We start from the raw sequence: 19,668 nt of genomic DNA, 5'->3' as shown, positions 1-19,668 counted from the left end.
GGGTTTCAGTGTATTAGTACTATTTTGTATGTAATAAGATGCTATATATATATATTATTAAATATTAGGTATGTCTGTCCATGCTTCCCTAAATTGAATGTTTGTTTTGCATCTTTAGTAATTGTGTTTGTCTTTTATTTATTTATTTAGTTAGTTAGTTAGATGTACTATGTAGACTGAGATGGGTTTTTTTCAGGGTGTTTATTCTGTAATTCATCTGTAATGAACCATGCAAATGATGTAATATCACTTTGTACTTTTCTCTGTACAGTTTCAGGGCAGCTATTTATTGCTGCGGTGTGTTGTGAAATAAGTTGTTGTATTGTAGTTGTGGGGATGGACTTTTTGTTTCCCTGTTCATTGATTCACCGGCTTTTGCGATTTATTGATTCATTTGATTCACTACTGCTGTATTAATTCAGCGACGCAAGTGATTCACTGACCCTAATGATTCTTTGAATCTTTGGAGATTGATTCACTGATTCTCGGTCAGAATGATTCAGTGACTCAAGAGTATTATCAGTTGTTTACTCAGACAGCAGTGTGGGTTTAGTTCAGTTGCCTACAGCAGCTCCCGAAATAACATATTTCGTATATTAATGTAATTGATTATTATTGAATTCGCAGATTGGGGTTAAGTCATTTATTATTGTCGGGCCTGTATCGAATGGCTTTGAGTGCGTTAGCTCTCAGCTAGCGCTAACCTTCCAGCGCTCCTCAAATTCAACAGATTCAGTTCCTCCAAAACAACAACAACACTCAAACATGTCGTGTACGTGTGCTTCAGCAGCAAGAAAACTCATAAATTCAGCTCATAGAGGTAAGAAGAAAGTCATATTGATGTTTGTTTCTCAGCTTAGTTTGGCTAGCGCTGCTGCTAGTTTGCTAACAATATAGAAACAAACCGTAATGATTTAGTACGGTTATAAAAAAAAAATTACAAATCAGCTTTCATTTAGAACAATGTATTTTTAAATGCTTTATAAAGAAAAAATATTAATAAAAATGGACATTTATCAACTACTTCTACTTCAGTACACATGCGCATTGTTTATATAATACGATTATTTATTAAAATGATAACCTACGACTCATTAATGAATTTATTTAGTTGTTTATTGTATGTCATTGGTGATTATGTAAAATGTCTTTTTTCATAATATGAAAATTAAATAACTTGATTTGTCAAGACTCTTATGTAATCTAATTAGAAACATTATTTTATCTTATGGTTTGGATTTGTGCTCCAGTTAAGTGTGATTTTTGTTGCCAATGTCCTGTAGAGGCATTTCAATTTAATATGACTTCATATCATTATTGTTATTGTTATTTTGAGTGAATTTCCTGCTGAAGCTCTCATGTTTGTGTTTATGACAGGAATATCTGGCTCCAGAGTCCAGTTACTGTCACTGAGCTGTCCAGGGACTCGTGAGGTTCGTCTGGCATGCCGTGTCCCCTTGAGGTCATTCTCCGAGACGACTGTGTATTATGCTTCAAAAGATGGGATGAAAGATGGAGATGGTGGAAAGGTAAAATGACAAATATGCAGCGTTACATGTCATACACTCCTTATTCTCTGACAACAAGGGTATGAGAAGGAAGTAATAACTTTGCCAGTGTAATTCATTCTCTCCCTGGAAATTTATTTATTTTTTGCTTTGTTTTCCTTTTAAGAAATCAGTTGGTGAAGGAAGTGGAAAAAGATCCAGCTCTAGTAATTCCGGCAAAGGAGGAAGTCAGCTGAGGTGCCCCAAATGTGGAGATCCTTGCACACATGTAGAAACATTTGTTTGTGAGTACTTCATTTCATATAATATTTTACTGATTGTAAAGGTGATCATATTTATTAATTTTTTTGTAATACTGACCCTGTTTTCAAAGAGTTGTTGGCCTTGTGTATGCTTAAGTAGGCCAGACTGTACTAACTGTTCAATGCTAAAAATAAATCATACACAACAAGTTGCTTTTTCAACTGCTGCTACTTTAATTAGTAACATGGTTTAAAAGTTGCCTAGTTAAAAGTAAAGATTGAGATTGATTTAAATTGCAACTTTATTTTTTCTTTAATATTTTAATTTAATGTAATTGTTTCAAGGCTCTCTTTCAAATCTTCCAGTTTGCGGGCTTGTTTGTAATAATAATAATAATAATATTAGGGAATGCAATATGCATGGATTTCTTATAGCAGAGTTGTAATTTCACAGTTGTACTGTAAAATAAAAAAAAATCACTTAAATTGTTTTTTTTTTTTTTTTACTGTTGTAGTATTTCACTGTGAAATCAATTATATTCAAAAATGTATTAATAATTTTATTTTACAGTACAACTGAAATTACAATTTTAATATAAGGTTTGTGCATGTTGCATTCCCAAATAAACATTATAAGATTCCCAAACTCGGAACAGATGCAGAAGATGAGTTGATGTAAACTTTAAGACACTGAAAACACTGGATCATGAGCTGCTTGAGTGCCGTGGTTCAATCTAAAACATGTAACCCATATTTTAATTAAATTGCAGCCTTTGTGATTTGATAATCTCACTACGCAATGTCGTGATTATGGTTTTAATTCAGTTAATCTTGCAGTGCTTAAAAAAACAACACTGAGGAAGTTGTTATTTCTCTTTTGCAGCATCTACTCGCTTTGTGAAATGTGAAAAATGCCACCACTTTTTTGTGGTGCTTTCAGAAACTGACACTAAGAAGAGTTTGAGTAAAGACCCAGAGTCTGCAGCTGAAGCTGTCAAGTTGGCTTTCCAGCAGAAACCCCCTCCGCCACCTAAAAAGGTAAATATTCTTTTAACTTTGAGATTTTAAAGCAGTGTAACACCCAAGGTTAGCGGGTGGTTCCCTCCTTTGTGTGTAATGTCTCTGCTTTTGTTTTCTCTCAGATCTATACTTATCTTGATAAGTATGTTGTGGGTCAGGATCATGCTAAGAAGGTTCTGTCGGTGGCCGTGTACAATCATTATAAACGCATCTACAACAACATGCCGGCAGGCTCCAGGCAGCAGCAGGTGGAGGTGGAGAAACAGGCCTCCCTCACTCCTCGAGGTTTGTACTGCAGAGCGTGTGTATGTATGTTGAACACACACAGAAGGTAGGAACAGGTGGTTTTCACTAAACGGTTCTTATGGAAGAAACTCATAGCCATTAGGAAATTAATGTATTCCAGGATACAAATTATACTTGGTGTCCTCAGAAAGCCAGGTCTCACTCAATCAGTTGAAAGCAGAAAATGGAGAAGTGACTCTTTGGTAAAACACAGGTTTTTGTGCTTCGAAGATTAAAATTAAAATGAATTCAGCTCTTTAAAAAAAATTTAAAGTGCCCCTATTATGCCATTTTTAAGGTTGCTAATATTGTTTTATGAGTGTCCTGAAACAAAAAACAGTTTAGTTTTCTCAAAAGTAGCTTTAATTTTACCTCATTTCTAAATGATTCCTAAACGACTCGTGCGAAGCAGTTCAAAGAATCAGTCTTTCTAAACCCCTCCTTTCCGTGAGCCCTCGCTGTTGTGATTGGTCAGATGGCGCAGTCCTTTGTGATTGGTTTACCTCGTACAGCGCGAATGACAGCCCATGGGCGGACATTATGCAAATGTGTTACTTTGTGACGTAGAGCCATAACAGAATAAGATTCGAATTCCTGATGACTGATGATTGCGAGTCAACTTTTTTTTTTGATAGACAATAACTTTATATATCGTGCACTTTCGGCTTCACGACTTTGCAGAAAGTTTATGTTCACATACTGCTACATGACATGCATGAAAGGGAATATTCGAAAAGGCATAATAGGGGCACTTTAAATGTTTATTGAAGTGTGCTATTCCTTTACATATCAAAGTTTTGGTAGTTTTTTTTTTTCAAATCCCTAAATCTAAATATGAGAATAATATCATATCCCACTTTTAAAAGAATAATTCACACAAAAATAAAAATTTTCTGTAAATTAACGCACCCTCTCAACTCATTTGGAGAAATGTAGGATTTCATCATTTGCTCACCAATGGATCCTCTGCAGTGAATGGGTGCCGTCGGTAGTATGCAGGTACAGAAATGTAATAATTAAGTGTACAATAACGTTGCATAGTGTTCACTTATAAATTAAATATAGATTAAAATCGCTTGCATGGTAAACTTTCACTGTATTATGATTACATTTTGCAATTAATCCACGGGTTACATGTCTGCCGAACCGTGGGGCTAGGTTCGTACGAATTACAAATCAACTATGAACCACTAAAAACATCACGATAATCCACAAGTAATGTAACTCCACTCCATCAAATTCAAGCTTGTAAGAAACACAAACCCTTAATTAAGACTTCATACTGACTGGAAGCATTATTATGGACATTTTGGCCAGAAGCAACGGCTTAAAATGAAAAAACTTAAGGATAGATTTGTTTATTACAGACACGCAACTTTGCATTTAGACTCTCATTCTGGCGGCACCCATTCACTGCAGAGGATCCATTGGTGAACAAGTGATGAAATGCTAAATTTCTCTAAATGTTTTTGGATGACATAAGGGTGAGTAATTTTTCATTTTTGGGTGAAATTTTCCTTTAAATGGGCTTTTTATTTATTTTGGTTGTGTCATGTTTGAAATAAAGGACAAGCCCTTCATGATAGGTCTCCATTGTGTACCTTTTTGAATCGTCTAATCTTCTCATTTTAGAAGCCAATATAACCTTCATTGTGATGTTCTCTGTCCATTAGTATATAATCCAACAGCAGCATTTCATGAAATCTGTCGTCATTTGGCATTTGTACAATTCAGCTGCAATTTTTTTGCAGAGTTCACTGAATAGGTCGAGGTTTCTTGTTCTGTGAGGATTGGTAGTGATTTTGTCGTAACTGTCCTCCTTTTTCTGTAGAGCTAGAGCTAAGACGACGGGAGGATGAATACAGGTTTACAAGTAAGTGTATGTCAACACCCATAATCTGCATTATTGTCTATATGTCATTTAAACCATTGATTTTTCTAAACAAATGTGTTGTTTCAGTTTGCTTATTTTGTTGGGTGTTGTACAAATGCCAAAAAACATGTAGTTGGTTTTCTTCATTTCCTTTAACCTTTGTCATTGTTGGAGTGTTATATTAATGCATATTGACGTAAGTGACAATGCATGTATCAGAAACAATGGTGTTATGTTTGAGCAGATAAGCAGAGAGGGAGAGTGCCCTAGTGACCTGATTTAGCTCCTGGTTCATGTGTCGCTTTTGTCATATGCAGCTTTCAGAAGTTCTTGTCGCAGGAAATCCCTTTAGATCCTGTGAATAGAGCAGCTGTGCACACTAAGCAATTTGACCTTACCAGTTAACAGTGCACGCAGCAACTAGTCTTTACTGAAGAAGAAAGGACATATTTTAGTGCTGTAGTTATTAGGGATGTGACAAGATCTCGCGAGATCAGATGTGTCTCGCGAGAACGTGAAAATATCCTCGCAAAACATTTTGCAGTGTTTACATCAGAGTTGCACCATTAAAAAAATTACGATCTTGCTTCAAACACCCACGCAATCTTATTCCTGAATGACCATGATGCAGCTATGTCTATTACGACTGTTTAACATCGCGAGTGTCAGTGGATCGAGAGAAGCATGTTGCCCATGTTAATGACTCAGAGGGTCGGCCATCATCACGCTTCCGATGTGAATCCTGAATGACCATGATGCAGCTATGTCTATTACGACTGTTTAACATCGCGAGTGTCAGTGGATCGAGAGAAGCATGTTGCCCATGTTAATGACTCAGAGGGTCGGCCATCATCACGCTTCCGATGTGAATGCTGTTCTTCACTGATATGGGTGGCGACAAAACATGCGCTGCTCATACCAACAGCTCCACTAACACCTGTTTCACATCGTAAGCATCTTAAAGACATTCAAATCTGCATTCATGCTGCTGCTGATCCAGAAAGAGCAACGCAAACAGTCTTTTCAACCACACATCATTTCTGTGTTACAGACATTTAAATAACAGAAGTAGGCCTACTTGAATCATTCATTCAGGAGATTTCAATAGTGAAACGAGTCTTTATTAACTGAGACACTGACTCCTTCATTGAATTTTTATTTTATTTTGTTCAAATGAATGTATATTTTTATACATTCAGCAATGAACATTTTGTCAGAACCACTATTAAATTACGTTATTTTCTTTAGTTATCTAATATATCTATATATATATATATATATATATATATATATATATATATATATATATATATATATATATATATATATATACATACATATATATATATATATATATATATATATATATATATATATATATATATATATATATATATATATATATATATGCATGTGTGTATATATATATATATATGCATGTGTGTATATATATGCATATATATATGCATGTGTGTGTGTGTATATATATATATATATATATATATATATATGCATGTATATAATTAATTTTTTTTTTTTTTCAGAATCATGATCTGCAATATATTTAAAAAAATTGTGATTCTCAATTTATCCAGAATCGTGCAGCTCTAGTTTACATGTTGTTTATTACTGCATATGATTCATTAAAATAGAAGTTTCATTTCATAAAGTACAGGTTGATTTCAAAATGCACCTACAGTTTTTTTTTTTTTTTTTTTTGCATTTTGTGTTTTTCAGTTGAATAACAGAGCATTTTTCCTATATATTTAATCATTGAGGATTTAGAAAAAAAAAAAAAAAGTCGAAAAAGCTCGTCTTGTTCTCATGAACCCAGTCTCGTGTCTCGTCTCGTCTCGTGGGATAAGTGTCTCGTCACACTCCTAGTAGTTATCTGTTCTTTTAAGATTATTTATACTTATTTGTGAAATAAAACTAAATGATTGGCTTTTATTTATATATCTTTAGTTTTCATTGTAATTTTGGTTTAATTTTTATATTTTTATGCAAGTGTGTGATTAGCTTTTAAATATGTCTGTTTAGCTTTATTTTTATTTAGTATTAGTAACATTAGTATTTCAACTGCTTTTGTTAGTTATTTGCAAAAGCAGCATGTTTGACTGTTTTACCAAGTTTTTTTACCAATTATTTATATTTTAATTGATTTTAGCTTTATTTCAATTAATGATTTGCTTTTTTTTAATGAATTGACTCCTAAAGAAACGTTCAGTAATAATGTCTAATTAACACTAATTAATCTGAATTGACATCATGTATGCTGTCATTTACAACAAATAATAATTTCAGCTCATCCCTCAGTTTGATTGAGAAAACTGGCTATTCATTTTGCCTGTGCGAATTTATTTTAAATATTATACATCTTTGTATCGTAAAGTTGGTTTAATAAACATTCTGAGCTTTGAATGTTTTGATTCAAACTGTTTTTGAATGTCTTGCCTTATAGACTGCCACAGTAAGTGCTTTAACGTTAACATAATGACTGAGAAGTTTATATCTGTGGAACATTCATTTTAAAGGTCTTATGTAAACTGGACTAATTATGTAAGACATAAAAATGTTTCTTAAGATGAGATTTTCAAAGCACTGAATTATTATATACATAATGAAGATTCCCTAAAAGTCAGAAGTCATTTCTGAGTGCCCTAAGTAATAATTTTTGCTTTTTATGTTTTGTTTTGTTTTTGCTTTTGTAATGTAATTTGTCCAGAGCTGCTGCAGATTGCAGGGATCAGTCCTCATGGAAACGCTCTGGGCGCCTCCATGCAGCAGCAGCTGAACCAGCAGGCACCTCCAGAGAAGAGAGGAGGAGAAGTGCTGGACTCCACACACGCTGACATAAAACTAGAGAAAAGCAACGTAGTGCTGTTGGGCCCCACCGGCTCAGGTGAGACAGAACACACTTTCAGTGTCGTGTACAATTTGACAATTGTTCAAAAGTCAGTAAGATTAAAAAAAAAAACAATTAGTACTTTTATTCAGCAACTATTATCATCAAAAATGACGGTAAAGACGTGGAAGGTAACGAGATTTCTATTTCAAATAAATGTTGTTCTTTTGAACTTTCTATTTATCACCGTTTCCACAAATATATATAACAGCAGAACTATTTTTAACATTGATAATAAGAATTGTTTCTTGAGCAGCAAATTTGAATGGTAATGTATTGAATAAAAGCAGCCTTAAAATTATGTTTTGGGTAAAGTGTGCTAATATGACAACTAGAAACCTAACTAATCTGTACTACAGGGAAAACACTTCTGGCCCAAACGCTGGCTAAGTGCTTGGATGTTCCCTTTGCAATCTGTGACTGCACCACCCTCACTCAGGCAGGGTACGTGGGAGAGGACATTGAGTCAGTCATCGCAAAGCTCCTGCAGGATGCCAACTATGTGATCGAGAAAGCTCAACAAGGTAACTGTTGTGGGAAACTTATGTGACATTAGTCCAGGAGCTTGTTCAATTAAACTTTGATTTGGATGTTGAAATTGTTTCAGGTATCGTGTTTTTGGACGAAGTAGACAAGATAGGTAGCGTTCCTGGAATCCATCAGCTAAGGGATGTGGGAGGAGAGGGAGTGCAGCAGGTTGGTCATTACAAATGAACCAGATTCCATGTCCTAGGTCACACTTCAGATATGTCACTGATATTCAGCTGAACTTTGCCCTAAATTACCAGAATGCTCACATGGCTGTTAACGATTAACAGAAACAGTTTGTTATTCTTGGAATAATTCATCTCACTTCTGTATTTCTGTACTCCTTTAATCACTAAAAATAACTTGCGATTGACTCATTTCTGCAAAATGCTACAAAAACTTGTTTCCACCACAGGATAAAAAAAATAAATAAAATTTATTTATTTATTTTCCTCCCCATTTTCATATTCACTACCAAAAGTAGGGCTGGACGATATGGCCAAAATTTATATCACAATATATTTCTTAATTTCGGTCGATAAGAACTATTTTTAAAAAGCTTCATAAAAACTGCCAAGAATGGTCGCAACAGATGTCTGTACCTACAAACTTATGAAAAATACTTTTGCCAAGTCTACGAAACCTCCTCCTATAAGACGATATATTTTATTTAAAAAACAAAATGCACAAATAAATAATGTTCACCTTTTATTTGTATTTAGCCTTCATACAAACAAGAAATGTGAAATCATCGCAATACATATTGATATTGAATTATTGTCCAGCCCTAACCAAAAGTGACAAAAATAGTCACAAATTGTGACAAAAAGTTGCAATTCCATTTTTAGGTTTTTGTATCCTGTGGCTGAAACAAACCTCAACAAAATGCAGCATTTCAATGCCTTCAGAAAACAGATTTGAGTCATGCCTAAAAATATGATGTCTTTACTGCAAGATTAAAAAAAAAAAAAAAAACAATTTTGTGGTGATGACTGACATGTTTCATTGTTTTTGATAGGGTTTACTGAAGCTACTGGAAGGCACTATTGTTAATGTTCCTGAGAAGAACACGAGAAAACTGAGAGGTGAAACTGTCCAAGTTGACACCACCAACATCCTGTTTGTAGCATCTGGAGCATTTAATGGCCTTGATCGTATCATCAGCAGGAGAAAGAATGAGAAGGTGAGTAATAACAGAATGTTGACAAATAACAACAAGGTTTTATTCACACAATGATGCAAGATCTTCTCGATTAATTAATTTTGGTGAAAAAAACTGTCTAGGAAGAGTTAGGTGTTTTGGAAAATTGACTGAAAATGATATTTATGTAATCTAACTGTTACCTTCATATTCCATATGTAGTACCTTGGGTTTGGAACACCGTCTAACATGGGGAAAGGTCGACGGGCAGCAGCAGCGGCTGACTTGGCTAACACCACGGGTGGAGAGGTGGACGCGGTGGCCGAGATCGAGGAGAAGGACCGGCTTCTGAAACACGTGGAGGCCAGAGACCTCATTGAGTTCGGCATGATTCCTGAGTTTGTGGGCCGTCTTCCTGTTGTGGTTCCACTGCACAGTCTGGATGAGGAGACACTGGTGCGGATCCTCACAGAGCCACGCAATGCTGTTGTGCCTCAGTATCAGGCTCTCTTCAACATGGACAAGGTTGGTGCCTAATATACAAACCGTAAAAAGAGTCCTGTGCCAATCTATGTAGTCATAAGTATTTCCTTGGTGCAGGGTTATTATTGTTAAGTAAAATAAAAACTACACTAAAACCACAAAGAAAAACATTTTCGGTATTGGAAATAAAATAGGTTAAAATTTTTTTAAACTTATTTGAAATTGTTTTTTTAATAAAAAAAAAAAAAGCTAAAATTACAAAAACAAAGTTTTAAACAACTTTAAAATTTAAATGGAAAATAAAATATAATTGTATATCAGTGATACTATAGCAACACTGCCTTGGTGCATAGATGTTTAAATTAATATTGCATTTATATTAATTTTTATTTGATTAATAAACCAATGGTTTATAATGCTTTTAATTCAGTAAATATATAATGTAGTATAATGTAATGCGACATAAATTAAAAGTGAATCATGAAGTGTTTCTGAATGTCTTTGTATTAGTGTGATCTCAACATGACACCTGATGCCCTGAGAGCGATTGCCAGACTGGCTCTGGAGCGCAAAACCGGAGCACGTGGCCTTAGATCCATAATGGTAAGAGAATGCTGTTTTGTTGTTTGTTTTGTGAAGTTTTCACTTCCTCAAAGGCATGCTCGTATAATGACGTGTGCTCTGTGAGGTCATAAGCCGCCATTTCTCAACAGGAAAAACTGCTGCTAGATCCAATGTTTGAGGTGCCACATTCAGATATTGTAGCCGTGGAAGTGAACAAGGAAGTTGTTGAAGGAAAAGCACAACCTCAGTACATACGGTGAGAGCTCACATTGCCTTTTGTTATTTTGTCATCTTGTGTGTCTGCAATAAAGCTTAAAGTCTCACTTGACACACTTGGAACTATGGACTCTTTTATGCCTTAAAAGTTATTATTTTTCTGAACAAATGTGCTGAGAGTGATAATTAATTAATTAAAAATTTAAAATATAAGTAGGTCTGTCATGCAGAATGAAGAATTTATTTAATCTTTTTATTTGTTTATAGATTTATTTAAACTGTAATGCATGTTGCAATTAAACCCTTTTTATCAAAATAATTAAAAAAAAATTATACAGTGCCCTCCATAAGTATTGGAACAGTAAAGACAAAATTGCTCTGTTGGCTGTGGAGTCGAGACATTTACAAATATGATTAAAAGATGAATATGAGACAAAACTACAGAATGTCACATTTTATTATTGGATGATTCAACACAGATGTTTTACCAGCTAAGAAGTTCAGCACTTTTAGAGTTTCATCCCTCTATCTGATGTGAGCATAAGTATTGGAACAGATGCCTCACGGGTCTTTCTAAGTGATCAGCTGTGTCCTGTTGCATTAATTCTTCAGATATTAAAAGCAGGGAATGTGTCGTATCAGTTATATCCATTACTTCTGCATTCTGAATCTTGCATTCGATGATGACACACACAAACCAGGATGAAGAGGAGGGAGCTGACTTTGAGAGAAAAGCAAGCAATTTGGATGCTAAAAGAAAAGAGGAAGTTAAGTAGAGCTCTAGCAAAAACAAAGGGTATGGAGAAATCAAGATACCACCAGCGACACCAGCAACCAACAACGACCTGATCGCCTGAGAAAACAACAGTAGTTGATGACAGACAAATCATAAAAGCTGTGAAAATGAACCCTAAAAGACGTGTCTGTAAAATCACCAACAACTTCCAGAAAGCTGGGGTGATGCTCTGACAATCTACGGTCCTCAGGAGACTTTGACACAGAATTACAGATGCTACACAGCAAGATGCAAACCTCTGACCAGCACCAAAAATAGAAAGGCAAGATTAGAGTTTGCAAAAAAGCACAAAGGTGAGCCAGAAGAGTTTTTGAACTGTGTTTATGGACCGATGAGACAAAGATGAACCTTTATCTAAGTGATGGGAAAGCAAAAATGTGGAGGAAAAAGGGAACTGCAAATGATCCCAAGCATACAGCCTCATCTGTAAAGCATGGTGGAGGTGGTGTCATGGCATGGGCCTGCATGGCTGTCTCTGGAACAGGCCCTCTCAACTTTACTGATGACTTAATGTATGATGACAGTAGCAGAATGAATTTGGAAGGGTACAAAACCATCTTGCCTACAATATTCAAGAAAATGCCACCAGATTCATTGGGAAGTGCTTCATATTGCATCAGGACAATGTCCCAAAACAGTCTGGTGATGTCTATGGGTCACAGACTCACTGCTGTGATTGTACGCAAGGGATCTGCAACTAAATAATAGCTTTTAATCTTTTATATCTGCCTTATGTTCAACTGTCCCAATACTTATGCTCACATCAATGAGTGGGATGAACTCTAAAAGTGCTGTTATTTTTATTTGGTAAAGCGTGTATGTGTTGAAACGGCTAATAATAAAATATGACATTCTGTAGTTTTGTCTCATATTCATCTTTTAATCATATTTGCAAATGTCTTGACTCCACAGCCAACAGAGCAATTTTGTCTTTACTGTTCCAATACTTATGGAGGGCACTGTATATGTGTGTGTGTATGTGTGTATATATATATATATATATATATATATATATATATATACACACACACACACACTTTATAATTCAATAAGTATTCGAAATAAGAATAAAATATTTATCTGCTCTGTATCATTTTTTTAATGCAAACAAATAATGGTTCCTCATTCTGGGTTCAATAAAAAAAAATATTAAACTGTTGTTATTATGTACACACTGATAACCTAGAAAGTGTTCTCTAAGTAAACCAGCACACATTGCTGTCCCTTTCAATGTACTGCCTCTCATTCGATTAATGGCACTTTGTGGTCATTTGAATTAGTGTTATTGACTGTATTGCTGTTCTTTCCACTCAGAGCTGCAGCTAAAGACTCTTCTGAGGAGGAGTACGACTCTGGAATCGAAGAGGAAAACTGGACAAGACAGGCTGATGCCGCCAAGAACTAAAAACTACAAACCCGGTTTATAGTAAAGACTTTTCTTTAGCAGATTGTTTGCCTCCTTGGTTCTCCTAAGGGTCCATTTCTCACTGTATGCTTGTGCAGACTTGTTACTCACTTTGGAAAATCTTATTCCTTCCCAAAATATCCCAAATCTTCTCTCACTTAGAGAAATTAAAGTCAACCAAATTCTCCCCTGACACTTTCCTTGGAAAGAGATTAACAGTATGTGAAACTTAAAGAGAATATTATTTTATTTTTATTAACTTGATCATGTAAGTGATTTTTATGAACCGTTTGATTGGACACCAAACAGAAACGTGAAGAGGGCTTGTACCAATGTATGTTTGACTTCAGATTCCCTGTGTCTCTCTTTGCCCTGCTTGGAATAAAATTACGCTTTTGTGTCACACTGGTCATGTACTTGTTATATTGATATAAATAGAGTTCATTATAAAGCTATATCAGATCACTTTCATAAAATATCCCAATATGCCCAATGGTAAATCAGTTTTTGTAGCTGAACCACGTGTATAGTAATTAGAATATGTATTTTATTAAGGTCTGCGTAACTTAATTAGGTCTCTGAATGAGCTTCCTTGTTTTAGTTTTTTCCTTCAATCAATGCTATGGGATCTTTACGTCAATTTTGCTAGTACACTCAATTTGCATCTGCTATTGAGTCTACTGCTATTTACATTATGATAAGGGTCAAGAAAATCAGTAACTAGCTGGAATTGTATTGAATCGTATTAATGTGCTGTCATGATTTCTGTTGAGAAAGTTGTGCATCAGTAAGTGATCGCTGCTGAATTCCCAATGTAATTCATTTTCAGTCGCTTCACAGAAATAAGATTTTTTTTTTTAATTGCATTGTTACAGAATATACTCTGATTAAGTGCAAATGGGTTACTTTTTTGTATAGAGAGACTACAAACCATGTATGTTTTTGATCCTCACACTTCAAGTCAAAGCATATATGTAGGAATAAACTAAATATTCTCACTGAGCAATGCAGGTCTTCTGTTGTATTTTAAGGAACACTGCAATGACAATTAGAGAAAGATCAGGCTGTTTCAAACCTCTATGACTTTCCTCCATTGAACACAAAAGCAGATGACAGCTTTAGTCATCATTCACTTTGACAGCATGCAAAGAAGTAATGAAAGTGAGTGATGATGGATGCTTTCGTTCTGTCTCATGTCTCTTTTTGTGTTCCATGGAAGAAAGTTATAACATGAAGGTGAGTAAATGATGCCAAAGTTGTAATTTGAAGTTAAACTGTTTTAAATACCAAATGTTTCCTTAATTTCCTTATTTACAGAGCAGAAAAATAGAGGGAAGTTATTGGCAAAATAATGCATAAATATATAATGAATATTGAAGACACTAACAAATGTTTCATTCAATAGGTGTGTGTGTAGTAGAGAAGAACAGAAGCTTTTCTTTTATATTTTATTAATATATTTATAAATATTGTATTTTTATTGTCTCTAATGATCTCCAAGGCTGCATTCTTTAATAAAAATCCAGTAAAGGGTAATATTGTGAAAAAATATTACAATTTAAAATAACTTGTCCTCTATTCGAATATATTTTAAAATGTAATTTAGTCCCCTGATGGCAAAGCTAAATTTTCAACATCATGACTCCAGTTTTCAGTGTCACATGTCTCTTTTTTTTTTTTTTTATTAATATCAATGCACTGTTTAATATTTTTGTGGAAACCGTACATGATTCTTTGATAAATAAACAGCAGTTTTTAAATAAAAAATATTTTGCAAGAACATAAAAGTCTAAGAGTATATACTCTCGCTTTTAATAAATTTAATGCATAATTTCTAATTAAAAGTATATATATATTTCATATAGAATTTAATATATATTTTGGACAGTTAGTTGGGTCCATCTTTAGTAGGAACATCTGACTCTTAATTTGAAGGGGATTTTATTTTGAAGACGTCCCGGAAGTCCTTCCTTCATAACTTCTGTTTATAGGCTGTTTTCTGAATGTACCTCACAACAGCGCCGGATTGCAGATGATTTCAGGGTGAAATAATGGATAACCCTGAGCAGTTCAGTTATATGGGCGCTCCTCCGCCTCCCGCGGGTTTAGATGGACCGGTGCCGCCTCCACCTCCTCCTGCAGCGGGACAAGCCTGGAGCGTGTATCGGCATCCACCACCGGCGCTACAGCACCACTGGCCCCCGTTTCCACTCTTCGACCCGAGCAGACCACCTCCAGGGAGCTTTGAACCTCATCAGCACAGCGAGAAACCGCCTCTCGCTTGGCCCCAGAACCAGTGGACTCCTCCTGAGCATAATTTCAGGGGACAATTCCCACCAAATCAGCAACAGTTTCCAAATCCAGCACCTCCATCGTATCAGTCCAACACCAGACCGGATAATCCAGCTCAGGTTTACACCTCCAACCCATTTAACAACCAGACCATGAACAGACCCTGGCAAAAAATAACATCATCTGATGAAGCATCCATGCAGAGACTGAGAGATGAGCAGTGGCTTCAGAGTTTCCTGCTTAAAAGAAGAAATAAATCCACTGAACCAAAGCAAACCGAGTCCAAACCCTCCATCTCTCAGTTCAGAGAGAAGCTGTATGGGACGGTTAAAATGCTGTCTGAGTTAAATATCGTGTGTCAGATGCTGAAGGATCATTTGGAGAATGAAGATGTTTGGATTGAGAGCCTCTCAAAAGCAAACAAACTGAAGAGCAGCATCCAGGAGAGCCTGATGGACCTGAAGGACCCGGACTGTGTCAGCAGCGTCAAGAGGAAATTACTGCTGATTAACAAGAAGAGAGCAAGGATGAGGAGAAGAAAGATGCAGCAAAGGGAGGAAAAGCAAGAACGGGAGGCTAGACGCGCTGAACGAGAGGCGGAGGTTGATAAATGGCAGATGAAACGCATTCATGAAGTGGAGGAGAAGAACAGAGTGAGGAAAACTCAGCTTATATCAGTATCTTCCAATAGAGGCGTTTTGCCACCAATGGTTCATTCATGTTATCCATTACACTACCTAATCATATATTTCTTATAATGTCCCATAAAATAGTGCATTTATAAATATTATGAATAATATACTGTATTATAATTTTTATTTATTAATTATACTATATAGTTTTATAATACTATTTTGATACTAAATTATGATATTTTATATATACATGTATATGTATGTATTAAAATTAGTATACCATGTAGATAATATAGTATAATTAATAAATAAAAATAATAATTAAAATTAGTATACCATGTAGATAATATAGTATAATTAATAAATAAAAATACTAATTAAAATTAGTATACCATGTAGATAATATAGTATAATTAATAAATAAAAATAATAATTAAAATTAGTATTCCATGTAGATAATATAGTATAATGAATAAATAAAAATAATAATTAAAATTAGTATATCATGTAGATAATATAGTATAATGAATAAATAAAAATAATAATTAAAATTAGTATACCATGTAGATAATATATTATAATTACTAAATACAGTATAATGTTAATTAATATTGTGCTGTATTATTCAAATATCCCCATCATATTTCATGTTCCATATACTATTACGGAGCTTATAACTAATTAATATTATACTATTATTATGATTTTGGAGTTATTCTATATATATATATATATATATTTATTATACTATATTAATAACATACCATATTATTTAAATGTTTTATTATATATTTTATCATTTTAATTGTTAATGTTAATTAGTATTCTACTGTATTATTTAGATATCCATATAATATATTTAATTTGTCCTATAACAATGTATATACCAATCATTAATTAATTTCATAATATTATTTTTTAGACCATTATTATTTTAATAATAATACTATATAAATATAATACTATAAAATTGTAATATTATATAAATAATTTTAGAATTTTAATTAATATTGCACTATTTTATTTAGATATTGTATAAAATATATTTCAAATAATTTATTTCAATGAGTTTTCTTTTAATAAAACATTTCAGTTAAGAGGAAATTAAATGTATTATGAATTTTAAATAATTTCTCCCTGCTTTGCTTTGAACAGATGCCGTTTTTGTCAAAAATGGCCAGTTTATTAAGAATATTCTGGATGTTTCTGTAGTCTTTACTTTTAAAATCAGACATGTTTTTGTGAATATTGGTTTCTAATCAGATTATAATTTTAATAACATTTTAACAAACAAAAGTCTCTTAATGAACTTTTCTTGTAAAAGAACCGACTCAAAGGAACAGTTTTTTCACAAATTGGACATCACTGCTGTGTTAACCATGCAGAACCATCTATTGCTAATTATGTTATATATTTCATGGTATAGATATATTTAGAGAGAGAGAGTATATACTGTAGTTTGAGAGTGCATACTCTCGAATGCAGTTGAGAGCATGCATTTAAATGTCAAACAGTGTCCGATCTAAATGTTTTGTTGTTGTTCAGGAGAAAGAGCTGAAGATGGCTGCTGATGCTGTTCTCTCAGAGGTCAGAAAGAAACAAGCCGATGCCAAGAGAATGCTGGACATCCTGAAATCTCTGGAAAAACTCAGAAAACTCCGGAAAGAGGCTGCGGCCAGGAAGGGTAAAACATAAAAATATGATTAGGTTTGCATGATTTAATGTAAAAAATATCCCAAAGAAATTGATCTTGACACTTTTTGTATAACATTATTCTTCACACCTTTTGTAGAAATCAGTCTATGAATGGCTTTTTTGTAGTTTTTCTATATATTAAACTGGGATTTAAAAAATAATTTCAACAAAAAATAATTTAGCTTAATTACTTCGGAGTGTCTATTTAAACTAAGTGCAAATAGCCCGTCTTGTTGGCAAAGGCTATTTACACTAACTCCGCCCACCAACGTTTGATTCGGTTAGTCAACACTAAAAAAAACGCTAACCCCATATCAGTTTCAGTGGTGTAGATGGTAAGGCGCATGCTTTTCAATCCCACCTTTTGCCAAAAAAAAATTCTCCCCTTTCAAATCTCATATCGCATCTGAAAGGCATTTATTTTCAATAAAAATGAAGGAAATAATCAAAGTTGAAAATAAAAGTATCGGGTAGGTGTAGGGAGGGCTTTATAAGGTGGCATCCATTTAATAATTTGAATTAAAACTATAATTTGCACTCAATACGTTATTATTGCACGCTGTTTTATAATGTACTACAATACTGAGGTGCAGATAATTGCCACTATTTGCAATAAGTAGTATAAATAGCAGAAAATCTTGCTACTTTAACATAGTGTAAATAGAATCTATAGCTATTTGCACTTAGTGTAAATAGCCGCTGCCTAATTACTTCATCTATAATGTTCAATTTTCTTTCCTTTTTCCAATTTTACCAGGCATGTTTCCAGGAAAGGAGAGTGATGAGAGATTTGAGGGTCATTTGGAGCGGCTGAGGAGTCTGATCTGTAAACGCACTGCTGTGTACGCGACAGAGGAGAAAGCTCTGAGAGTCATGCTGGAGGGAGAGCAGGAGGAGGAGCGCAAACGAGACCGCGAGAAACGACAGAAGAAAGAAAAAGAGAAACTGTTGCAGAAGAAGCGAGAGGTGGATGCGATGCTATTTGGAGGTAATTTTACATGTACATCTCTATCTGTCATATCTATGTATCTATCTGTCTGAGTGTCTATCTATCTATGTGTGTGTATATATATGTATGTGTGTGTGTGTGTGTGTGTGTGTGTGTGTGTATCAACATATCGCTTCTATATGCTTCTAGAAAATAATTTTGATGTTGAAATTGTTTAGATTTTTTAATTTTGAAAACAGTTGTGCTGTTATGTTAATATGTTATATATATATATATATATATGTGTGTGTGTGTGTGTGTGTGTGTAGTTAATATACTATATAGCCAATGTAATAAAATGGAAAACAATTTTTTTGTCCCTTTTTCTATATGCACACTATAAATGTAAATATGCATGAAACAAAATATGTCCAAAGCAAGTTTCCTTATCATTCATTAGGCTTGTTTTCCTAAAGACACCACTAGTTGGCAGTATAGTCATTTTTCTATTTCAGTATGTGCTTCACTGTGTGTACAGATATATACATAGTGTAGCACATCTTGAAATAGTACAGAATAAACCTACTGTTGATCTATTTGTGCAGTGGTATTTATATGGCACTTGTTCCCCTGTTTCATTGTTAATAATTGTTTAACTGCACGCATGTAAACTGTATTCCTTTTTGTTTAGCTGAATTGCCTCCTGATCACCCTCTTCAGCCGTTCCTTGATTACTACACACAGGCAGAGCGCTCTCTTCCTGCGCTGATTCAAATAAGGTCTATTTTCAGATCAGAAATAAGCTCTAAAAATAACTCTCTAAATGTGTAAATGTGACACAACTCAAAGAATGTGTTCATATCGCGTTTCCCCTGACAGGAGAGAGTGGGATCAGTTCCTGGTTTCTGCCGAACACCCTGACGGTACATCGGTTCCTCAGGGCTGGGTTCTGCCCGACCAAGCAGCCAACGACGTCTGGGCCACGGCCCTGGAGAAATGACGCTTGTGACCCAACAAACTGTTAATGCATCTGGGCAAAACATGTTTGGCTAGGACAATGTGTGACCAGATTCAATTATACAAGTTTGGGTGAATCTCGCAGAAGCATTTCACCCGAAACCAAAGAAATTATACTTTTTATAAAAAATTTTT

General features: G+C 34.4%; 2 protein-coding genes across 2 annotated transcripts; both read left to right on the top strand.

Moving 5' to 3' along the window:
• The first annotated feature begins 440 nt into the window (after positions 1-440).
• Positions 441-13,974, top strand: LOC306878039 (ATP-dependent clpX-like chaperone, mitochondrial). Its single transcript, XM_079430133.1, has 14 exons — positions 441-820; positions 1,378-1,529; positions 1,675-1,792; positions 2,634-2,788; positions 2,893-3,055; positions 4,887-4,928; positions 7,654-7,830; positions 8,193-8,357; positions 8,441-8,529; positions 9,380-9,544; positions 9,725-10,027; positions 10,496-10,588; positions 10,699-10,805; positions 12,876-13,974. Exons 1-14 carry the CDS (start codon positions 766-768, stop codon positions 12,964-12,966), a joined length of 1,875 nt encoding a protein of 624 aa, XP_079286259.1. The 5' UTR covers positions 441-765; the 3' UTR covers positions 12,967-13,974.
• A 951-nt stretch (positions 13,975-14,925) lies between these two features.
• On the top strand, positions 14,926-19,668 carry LOC306883157 (programmed cell death protein 7-like). The gene is made up of 5 exons (XM_079438275.1): positions 14,926-15,911; positions 17,439-17,577; positions 18,346-18,576; positions 19,208-19,295; positions 19,396-19,668. Exons 1-5 carry the CDS (start codon positions 15,018-15,020, stop codon positions 19,514-19,516), a joined length of 1,473 nt encoding a protein of 490 aa, XP_079294401.1. The 5' UTR covers positions 14,926-15,017; the 3' UTR covers positions 19,517-19,668.

The sequence above is a fragment of the Barbus barbus genome (assembly GCF_936440315.1).
Source record: "Barbus barbus genome assembly, chromosome: 2".
Classification (NCBI taxonomy): Eukaryota; Metazoa; Chordata; class Actinopteri; order Cypriniformes; family Cyprinidae; genus Barbus; species Barbus barbus.
Note: the sequence above shows the minus strand (reverse complement) of the source record. Positions and strands in the feature narration are given on the sequence as shown.

Coding starts and splice junctions, on each gene's coding strand:
- LOC306878039 (XM_079430133.1), top strand. CDS start 766: ATGTCGTGTACGTGTGCTTCAGCAGCAAGAAAACTCATAAATTCAGCT. Junction 7,831..8,192: donor GTTGGGCCCCACCGGCTCAG/GTGAGACAGAAC, acceptor TCTGTACTACAG/GGAAAACACTTCTGGCCCAA. Junction 10,589..10,698: donor GTGGCCTTAGATCCATAATG/GTAAGAGAATGC, acceptor ATTTCTCAACAG/GAAAAACTGCTGCTAGATCC.
- LOC306883157 (XM_079438275.1), top strand. CDS start 15,018: ATGGATAACCCTGAGCAGTTCAGTTATATGGGCGCTCCTCCGCCTCCC. Junction 15,912..17,438: donor AAGTGGAGGAGAAGAACAGA/GTGAGGAAAACT, acceptor GTTGTTGTTCAG/GAGAAAGAGCTGAAGATGGC. Junction 17,578..18,345: donor AGAGGCTGCGGCCAGGAAGG/GTAAAACATAAA, acceptor CAATTTTACCAG/GCATGTTTCCAGGAAAGGAG.